The sequence below is a fragment of the Salvelinus alpinus genome, chromosome 17, assembly GCF_045679555.1.
Source record: "Salvelinus alpinus chromosome 17, SLU_Salpinus.1, whole genome shotgun sequence".
NCBI classification, from domain to species: Eukaryota; Metazoa; Chordata; class Actinopteri; order Salmoniformes; family Salmonidae; genus Salvelinus; species Salvelinus alpinus.
This window is the reverse complement of record NC_092102.1, coordinates 20,407,202-20,416,756: the sequence shown is the minus strand read 5'-3', so window position 1 is coordinate 20,416,756 and position 9,555 is coordinate 20,407,202. Positions and strand designations below refer to the sequence as shown.

The following is a 9,555-nucleotide window of genomic DNA, read 5'->3' as shown; positions in this document are numbered from 1 at the left end:
GCTTGATTTAAACCGGGCCAGATATTTAAGCACACCCCGCCCATATGTTACTCGTGCACTGTGGCAAATTATGGGGTGCGTCAAAGGCATTGCCATTGGAATCCCAATTTTTATTTATTCTGTTGCTGTGATGGGCTACATTTTGCCATGGAAACAGTTTATTATTTCTGGACAGATGTATGGGAAAATGAAAAAGCCCATCCAACGTGTGTAGGCCTACTCAATTCAGAGGCCTGTTCAATTCAGCCCCGTCTGCAGAGGTCCATGTTCCTTTTTTTTTATCAATGACGCCCTCACGTGGCCAGAATAGAAATTAAAACATTTGCAACACTGACACTTAAACGCACACCTGTCAAGATAGGCTATCAGATAACGTGATTTATTATAGCACTTATAAATATCACCCGTTATCCTGGCCTTTTTTAGTGTCTTGTCCGCGGAGAGGCACTGTAGTACATCCTACCCATCATGCATCACTATTCTTCCATTGGACATAATGGTAGGAGTGTCAAGAGATTCTTCTGTGCAAAAGAAATTAAAGGCTAATGTCAATCATTTAGGATATTGTCCATTAAAATCTGAATTTGAACTGGCTTTCCAAGTAAACAGCTAGACATATATGGACCATTACCATTCAAGAGGGTCACAATGGAAATACTTTTGAAAACTTTTTTGTGTCATCTTCGACGATTTGAATGGCATTGTACTATGTCCACGTGGGGTTTTACTGTGTTTAAAATGGTCAAATAAATCAAGTAAAATAACAAATTAGGCTACTGAATTGATACCCATATTAGGCAATATGGAATTGTTGTCCATCACTAAAATCTCTGAGAATCTGGTGCATGTCTTACTGATCAATGCATAAATAATTTTTAGACCTTTATCCGTTCTATCCATTCTATTTCTATTTTTCTTGCACTGTCTAGATAGGACTAGAAACCGAGATTGGGATTGGTTGACAGGCCTATCAGTAGCATCGTCCTTACCGCCCATTTCCGCCCCCTAGAGTTCTTCAAGCCTAGTACACTTTTCGTTGTTTATGTTTTGTACAGCAACAGATTTGGACTTTGAAACGCTGGTAAATCACATTTACTACATTCCTTCAATTCTTTACATTGTATTTAGGCACTTTCAGTCGTTAGCTGACGTTTGCTAGCCGTTTGAATATTTGATCCAGCACCAGCTCACTTGGCGCGCAGTTGTCGCAAAATCCAAAGACATTGGAGTAACTGGCTGGTTGGCTGACATTAGCTGTAGCTGGCCTCGGTAGTACTGTAACGTTAGCTAGCTAGTGGTCCTAGTTGCTAGCCAGCCATCACAGCTCAACAAGCTAGGGTATTTCGCAATAAGTAAATGGATTTTCTCATGGATAAAAAATAAATACAATTGTATCATTAACTGTAACTATTTTCGTATTGTTTTTCTTGTGGCACTCACTGATGGATGGGAATGTGTGTTTTTGTTTCCAGGTGTCTGTGAGGCTTGGATAGCTTGAACCACAAGTACCTGGCCAAAAAATAAAGATATGTTTTGAGTGATATTGCACAATACTGCTCAGAATGAACAGCGAGGAAGAGTTCTACGATGCTGAGACAGGTGGATGCTTTAGAAATGTAATAAAAAATACATTTGCTAATTGGTGGGAGACTAATAGCTATGTGTTTATAATAGCAGACGTCCGTGACTGTCTAAGGGAGACTTCTTAGTGTGAGTGACCCTTTTCTTTCTTGTATTTCTCAGGTCTTGAATCAGATGATGACTCCTGTGAGGTCAATTTTGAAGATGCCCAAGTGTATGACAGCAAGCATTCATCCAATGCCAGCACACCTCATGAAAATGGAGTGTGGGAGCGCAGGTGAGGTTGCAAAGGAAAGATCTATGTCCTGTAGCATCACAGTTTGCATGCCTATTCAGTGTCCATAGTTTTTTGTGTCTTTGTGTTGGTGTTTATTACAGGAAAACCCTGCCTGCTCCAATGATCTCCAGACATGACTACAGTGTATGGGGCATACTAAAGAAATGCATTGGCATGGTGAGGATGTAGCTGTAATACGTTTAAGATGTCTGCAACACTTCTATGCCACCAAAACCATCCACTATACAGACGCACAAACAGAAATCACAACAAAGCTACAAATTGGATGACATTCTGTTTTACCCACATCTTACAGAGGAGTTCATACAAACGCCTTAGGGTAAATGTAATAAACAAGCTATTATCTATTAATGATTCTATTAATTTGTTCTTTGCTGCGTTTACACAGGAGCTGTCCAAGATAACGATGCCCATCGTGTTCAACGAGCCCCTGAGTTTCCTCCAGAGAATGTCAGAGTACATGGAACACACTCACCTCATCCACAAAGCCTGCATCCTGTCAGACTCCATAGACCGCATGCAGGTAAACAAAACAGATGTTGATACACTGACACCCTCCCCTCACAAAGCCTATTGTTGTACCTGCTCTTACGGGGCTCACACAATGACAGACTTTGTTTTCTCCTGTGTTATCTCTATCAGGTGGTAGCTGCTTTTGCAGTTTCTTCTGTGGCATCTCAATGGGACAGAACTGGAAAGCCATTTAATCCTTTGCTGGGAGAGACCTATGAACTCACACGGTACAGTTTGCATTTTTCAAAAGAGTATCATACCGTACCTCTTTTTCTGGAAACCTTTTTGAGATTTTTATTGATTTCAGAGGACAGTTTAAATAAGTCGAATCTCTTTGGATAATCTATTTATTGAGGTGTCGAGTATGCTCTTTTTAACATGCTCTTCTTTGTCTTAGTGAGGACGAGGGGTACAGGTTGATCTCAGAACAAGTGAGCCACCATCCACCTATCAGTGCCTTCCATGCCCAGTCTCTGAAGCAGGAGTTTGAGTTCCACGGCTCCATCTACCCCAAACTCAAGTTCTGGGGCAAGAGCGTGGAGGCGGAGCCTAAAGGCACCATGACACTGGAGCTGCTCAAGTGAGTGACTGCGTGTAAGAAAGTGTATGCAGTATGTATGTTGACATCTGTGTGTACTATGCACACATACAGACTCTCTCACATCAACTGCTAGTGACTTATTAACAACTTGTTTTGTTGCAGACGTAAAGAGGTGTTTACATGGACAAACCCTCTCTGCTGTGTACATAACATCATCATGGGCAAACTCTGGATTGAGCAATACGGAACTGTGGAAATAGTCAACCACAAGTAAGACAGCAAATGCCAAACCTTGATTCAGAACAAATGTTTATTATGATTTATTTGATTGAATTTACTACAATAAGTTAATATTCTCCCTCCCGCCTCTTCTGATTGGTCAGCACGGGGGACAGGTGTGTGTTGAACTTCAAGCCGTGCGGCATGTTTGGGAAAGAGCTGCACAAAGTGGAGGGCTACATTCAGGATAAGAGGTGAGAGAAGAATAGAGTAATGAGCCCACAATTAATGAGCCCACAATTAATGAGCCCACAATTAATGAGCCCACAATTAGGAATTTGTTAAGTCATAGTAATACACTACCTTTCAAAAGTTTGAGGACACTTAGAAATGTCCTTGTTTTTTAAAGAAAATATAATTTTTTTGTCAATTACAATAACATCAAATTGATCAGAAATACAGTGTAGACATTGTTAATGTTGTAAATTACTATTTTAGCTGGAAACAGCGGATTTGTAATGGAATATCTGCATAGGCGTACAGAGGCCCATTATAAGCAACCATCACTAATGTGTTCCAATGGCACGTTGTGTTAGCTAATCCAAGTTTATCATTTTAAAAGGCTAATTGATCATTAGAAAACCCTTTTGCAATTATGTTAGCACAGCAGAAAACTGTTGCGAGAGTTCCTCTGTCCAGTGTCTGTGTTCTTTTGCCCATCTTAATCTTTTCTTTTTATTGTCCAGTCTGAGATATGGCTTTTTCTTTGCAACTCTGCCTAGAAGGCCAACATCCCAGAGTCGCCTCTTCACTGTTGACGTTGGGACTGGTGTTTTGCGGGTACTATTTAATGAAGCTGCCAGTTGAAGACTTGTGAGGCGTCTGTTTCTCAAACAAGACATTTTAATGTACTTGTCCTCTTGCTCAGTTGTGCACAGGGGCATCCCACTCCTCTTTCCATACTGGTTAGAGCCAGTTTGCGCTGTTCTGTGAAGGGAGTAGTACACAGCATTGTATGAGATCTTCAGTTTCTTGGCAATTTCTCGCATGGAATAGCCTTAATTTCTCAGAACAAGAATAGACGACAAGTTTCAGAAGAAAGTGTTTTGTTTCTAGCCATTTTGAGTCTTGCAATCGAACCCACAAATGCTGATTCTCCAGATACTCAACTAGTCTAAAGAAGGCCAGTTATATTGCTTCTTTAATCAGAACAACAGTTTTCAGCTGTGCTAACATAATTGCAAAAGGGTTTTCTAATGATCAATTAGCCTTTTAAAATGATAAACTTGGATTAGCTAACACAATGTGCCATTGGAACACAGGAGTGGTGGTTGCTGATAATGGGCCTATGTAGATATTCCATAGAAAATCTGCCGTTTCCAGCTACAATAGTAATTTACAACATTAACAATGTCTACACTGTATTTCTGATCAATTTGATGTTATTTTAATAGACAGAAAATTAGCTTTTCTTTCAAAAACAAGGGCATTTCTAAGTGAACCAAACTTTTAAAAGGTGGTGTATGTCATCTGTTATGCATTCTGTCAGCATTGACGTACAATAACGACTGGATGTTTTAAGTTGCATCTCACTGTTTCATGTGGTTGTTCCTAAATTAACTTTGGTTGCATTGTTTTGGGGACAGTAAGAAGAAGCGACGTGTGCTGTATGGGAAGTGGACAGAGTGTATGTACAGTGTGGCGCCTAAGGTGTATGAAGCCAACAAGAAGAAGGCAGAAAAGGGAGATGCTAAGAAAAATAAACCGGTGAGCACTCAGAAGTGATTTGTCCAAGAACCGGCCCAATGGCAACAACAAAAAAGGTGAAATCATTTTCCTAAAATTGTGTTTCTTCCTTTCACATAAACATGCAGTGGCTTTAGGTGAAGGTATTGTAAGTACTGTAGGCATAGTGTGCTACTGCAGTTCTAGTTATGACTGTTCTGTAGTGTATTATGGTAGATGGCTCTTTATGTTGCTTTAAAGTTTGTGTAAATGCAACTGCCTGTAGTTTATAGTAGACTAATGTGCATAGTCTTGTATGTAGGAGCAAAGTGCTGGAAAACAGGAGACTGAAGATATGCCTGGGGTTCAAGACACCGTCTCTGTGATAACAGGAAGTGCCTTACTATGGAGAATAACCCCACGACCTGCACATTCTGAAGAGGTAACACACACACACACACACACACAGGGCGCCATTAGGGATATGGTGTTTCTTACTGTTTCTACTGTGTACCTAATTAACCCTGACTCTCATCCTTGGTCTCTCTGGTATAGATGTATAACTTCACCAGCTTCACCATGACACTGAATGAGCTGGAGCCTGGTATGGAGAGGCTGTTGGCACCCACAGACTGCCGTCTACGACCTGACGTCAGAGCAATGGAGAATGGAGACCTGGGTAATGACTCACTTTGAAACACAGACACGCGCACACACACGATTCGATAACAACATTCAAGATGAATCGATAACCAAACAAAATGGAGCACATTGGTTTGTATATTGCAGACACAGCAAGTGTAGAGAAGGACAGGCTAGAGGAAAAACAGAGAGCTGCACACAAGGAATGTTCCAAGGATGAAGAAGAGTGGTCAACCAGGTGTGTTCGCTATGCAACAATAATAACTATACGTATGCCCTGAGATGTGAATGTGTTTTCATGTTAATATAATCCAATTTTGATTCAATAATTTCCCTAAAACAAATTCCTGTACCATTTCTTTTGAACTTTACAGGTGGTTTCGGTTGGGAACAAACCCTCACACAGGAGCCCAGGACTGGCTGTACACAGGGGGATATTTTGATAGAAATTACACAGACTGTCCCAACATTTACTGATGGGGTAGGAGGCACTAGGAAGGGTTTCCATCACCACCCATAGTGGATTGATGTATGCGCGATGATCCCGTTCGTTCTCAGCCTTAGAATGTTAGGCAGCTGAGCCCACAATTATTACAGTTTTCCCAACCTAGACAAACCTCTCCCACAATACAACAATGGAATCAAGAAATTAATGTACAGTGGGGAGAACAAGTATTTGATACACTGCCGATTTTACAGGTTTTCCTACTTACAAAGCATGTAGAGGTCTGTAATTTTTATCATAGGTACACTTCAACTGTGAGAGACGGAATCTAAAACAAAAATCCAGAAAATCACTTTGTATGATTTTTAAGTAATTAATTTGCATTTTATTGCATGACATAAGTATTTGATTACCTACCAACCAGTAAGAATTCCGGCTCTCACAGACCTGTTAGTTTTTCTTTAAGAAGCCCTCCTGTTCTCCACTCGTTACCTGTATAAAAGACACCTGTCCACACACTCAATCAAACAGACTCCAACCTCTCCACAATGGCCAAGACCAGAGAGCTGTGTAAGGACATCAGGGATAAAATTGTAGACATGCACAAGGCTGGGATGGGCTACAGGACAATAGGCAAGCAGCTTGGTGAGAAGGCAACAACTGTTGGCGCAATTATTAGAAAATGGAAGAAGTTCAAGATGACTGTCAATCACCCTCTGTCTGGGGCTCCATGCAAGATCTCACCTCGTGGAGCATCAATGATCATGAGGAAGGTGAGGGATCAGCCCAGAACTGCACGGCAGGACCTGGTCAATGACCTGAAGAGAGCTGGGACCACAGTCTCAAAGAAAACCACTACGCCGTCATGGATTAAAATCCTGCAGCGCACCCAAGGTCCCCCTGCTCAAGCCAGCGCATGTCCAGGCCCATCTGAAGTTTGCCAATGACCATCTGGATGATCCAGAGGAGGAATGGGAGAAGGTCATGTGGTCTAATGAGACAAAAATAGAGCTTTTTGGTCTAAACTCCACTCGCCGTGTTTGGAGGAAGAAGAAGGATGAGTACAACCCCAAGAACACCATCCCAACCGTGAAGCATGGAGGTGGAAACATCATTCTTTGGGGATGCTTTTCTGCAAAGGGGACAGGACGACTGCAACGTATTGAGGGGAGGATGGATGGGGCCATGTATCGCAAGATCTTGGCCAACAACCTCCTTCCCTCAGTAAGAGCATTGAAGATGGGTCGTGGCTGGGTCTTCCAGCATGACTACGACCCGAAACACACAGCCAGGGCAACTAAGGAGTGGCTCCGTAAGAAGCATCTCAAGGTCCTGGAGTGGCCTAGCCAATCTCCAGACCTGAACCCAATAGAAAATCTTTGGAGGGAGCTGAAAGTCCGTTTGCCCAGCGACAGCCCCGAAACCTGAAGGATCTGGAGAAGGTCTGTATGGAGGAGTGGGCCAAAATCCCTGCTGCAATGTGTGCAAACCTGGTCAAGAACTACACGAAACGTATGATCTCTGTAATTGCAAACAAAGGTTCATGTACCAAATATTAAGTTCTGCTTTTCTGATGTATCAAATACTTATGTCATGCAATAAAATGCAAATGAATTACTTAAAAATCATACAAAGTGATTTTCTGGATTTTTGTTTTAGATTCTGTCTCTCACAGTTGAAGTGTACCTATGATAAAAATGACAGACCTCTACATGCTTTGTAAGTAGGAAAACCTGCAAAATCGTCAGTATCAAATACTTGTTCTCCAATAAGGATTTAATTCCCATTTTGCAAATGACAAAGGGAAAATTTGAGCATTGTGAAAGACTTAAAATCGAGGCTAAGGCGGTTAGATAAGAGAATATTCAGTCTCCCTAAATGGCCTGGGCCGCCTGGCTAATTAACTGGAAGAATCCCACTCATCTCTGATGGTTTTATTTATTGTACCCATGGCTTTATAAAACTATATCCGATAATGTGACATCTGTGGTGGTGGCCATTATTCAGCAGTGGAATAATGTACTATGCTCTGATCGACATATATTATCATGTTGAGCTAGGTTGGAAGGAGGAGTTTGTACATACTCACTGTACAAACACAGTTACATTCAAATATCAGGCTTCATTCATAAGTTGTGTGAGTATTAAGACTTTTATTTGAGATGTTTCTAAAACATGATGTGCACATTGTTAACGTGCTGGTTCATTCTTAAATATTAAGGATTTTAACGTGTTGTTTTGTGACTAGAAGTCTAGAACTGAAAGCTGCTAATGACCATGTTTATACTAACTTAGTAAACTAAGTATTATTTGTAAATGATTGTTATGGCATTGAAAACTGTAACAAATGCAGATGATAATTTGGTGTGTGTGTGTGTGTGTGTGCATGGTCACCAAAACAATTCTTTACACAAACGAAAGCCATACAACACTTGAAAGATTGTTTTTCCAAGTCGCACCCCCTTTTTCATTACGTAAAGCTCTGGTATTGATCACAGCAACATTAAATAAAATGGAGCACCTTTTAAATGTCAGCCATCGTAAATCTATGCAAACAAACATGACCATTTTTGTCTGTCTACTGCACAACTAGGAGACATAGAATGTGAAAATAAACAAACACCACTTATGGGCCTCCCTCATTGGTATCTGACCGCTGAAGATTCTGTGCTGAACATACAGTACTTATAGATTTGGGAGTGTGTCATACTCCGATGGGATAGCACTAGTTATCTCTTAACACTACAATCTGAGAATGCTTCCAGTCCTGTGCACAGAATGATGGTATCTGACCTGCTTCCCCCACCCTCACATCTTCACAACACTTATTATGTTTTGTTACCCTTAATAAAAAATGTTTTATGTAGAAGTAGGCTACGTTTGGCATGTTTGTAACAGTGTATCCCCTCAGATATTGATAGGTATCATTAATTAGCTGTCAGGGTTATGGTGCACAGTGGAACACTCAAAGGTCTGGTTACATATACTATATATATGTACAAAAGTAGGTGGACACCACTTCAAATTAGTGGATTAGGCTATTTCAGCCACACCCGTTGCTGACAGTTGTATAAAATCGAGCACACAGCCATGCAATCTCCATAGACAAACATTGGCAATAGAATGGCCTTACTGAAGAGCTCAGTGACTTTCAATGTGGCACCGTCATTCGTTAGACTTCTGCCCTGCTCGAGCTGCCCCGGTCAACTATAAGTGCTGTTATTATGAAGTGGAAACATCTAGGAGGAACAACGGCTCAGCCTCAAAGTGGTAGGCCACACAAGCTCACAAAATGGTACTGCCTTGTGCTGAAGCGCATCTGTGCTTGGTTATAACACTCACTACCAAGTTCCAAACTGCCTCTGGAAGCAATGTCAGCACAAGAACTTCGTCGGGAGCTTCAAGAAATGGGTGACCATGGCCGAGCAGCCGCACAAGCCTAAGATCACCATGCTCAATGCCAAGTGTCGGCTGGATTGTTGTAAAGCTTGTCGCCCATTGGATTCTGGAGCAGTGCAAATGCGTTTTCTGGAGTGATGAATCACGCTTCACCATCTACCAGTCTGACGGACTAATCTGGGTTTGGCGGAT

The 9,555-nt window shown here is 41.4% G+C and overlaps 1 protein-coding gene across 2 annotated transcripts; it reads left to right on the top strand.

The window, feature by feature from the left end:
- Nucleotides 1-995: 995 nt before the first annotated feature.
- LOC139542436 (oxysterol-binding protein-related protein 2-like) lies at nucleotides 996-8,833 on the top strand. 2 transcript variants are annotated; one of them, XM_071347860.1, is made up of 14 exons: nucleotides 996-1,081; nucleotides 1,473-1,599; nucleotides 1,744-1,858; nucleotides 1,960-2,035; nucleotides 2,268-2,402; nucleotides 2,522-2,619; nucleotides 2,790-2,972; nucleotides 3,096-3,203; nucleotides 3,317-3,406; nucleotides 4,799-4,919; nucleotides 5,200-5,319; nucleotides 5,433-5,556; nucleotides 5,667-5,757; nucleotides 5,894-8,833. In XM_071347860.1, exons 2-14 carry the CDS (start codon nucleotides 1,563-1,565, stop codon nucleotides 5,994-5,996), a joined length of 1,401 nt encoding a protein of 466 aa, XP_071203961.1. In that variant the 5' UTR covers nucleotides 996-1,081; nucleotides 1,473-1,562; the 3' UTR covers nucleotides 5,997-8,833. The 2 variants fall into 2 exon arrangements, with proteins under 2 accessions (XP_071203961.1, XP_071203962.1); XM_071347861.1 differs by lacking the exon at nucleotides 996-1,081 and having other exon boundaries at nucleotides 1,478-1,616.
- The last annotated feature ends 722 nt before the right edge of the window (nucleotides 8,834-9,555 follow it).

Bases quoted from the DNA above. Each gene is read 5' to 3' on its own strand.
- LOC139542436 (XM_071347860.1), top strand. From the start codon at position 1,563: ATGAACAGCGAGGAAGAGTTCTACGATGCTGAGACAG. The intron at 3,204-3,316 runs GTAAGACAGCAA...CTGATTGGTCAG, and splicing joins GTGGAAATAGTCAACCACAA to CACGGGGGACAGGTGTGTGT. The intron at 5,557-5,666 runs GTAATGACTCAC...TGTATATTGCAG, and splicing joins AATGGAGAATGGAGACCTGG to ACACAGCAAGTGTAGAGAAG.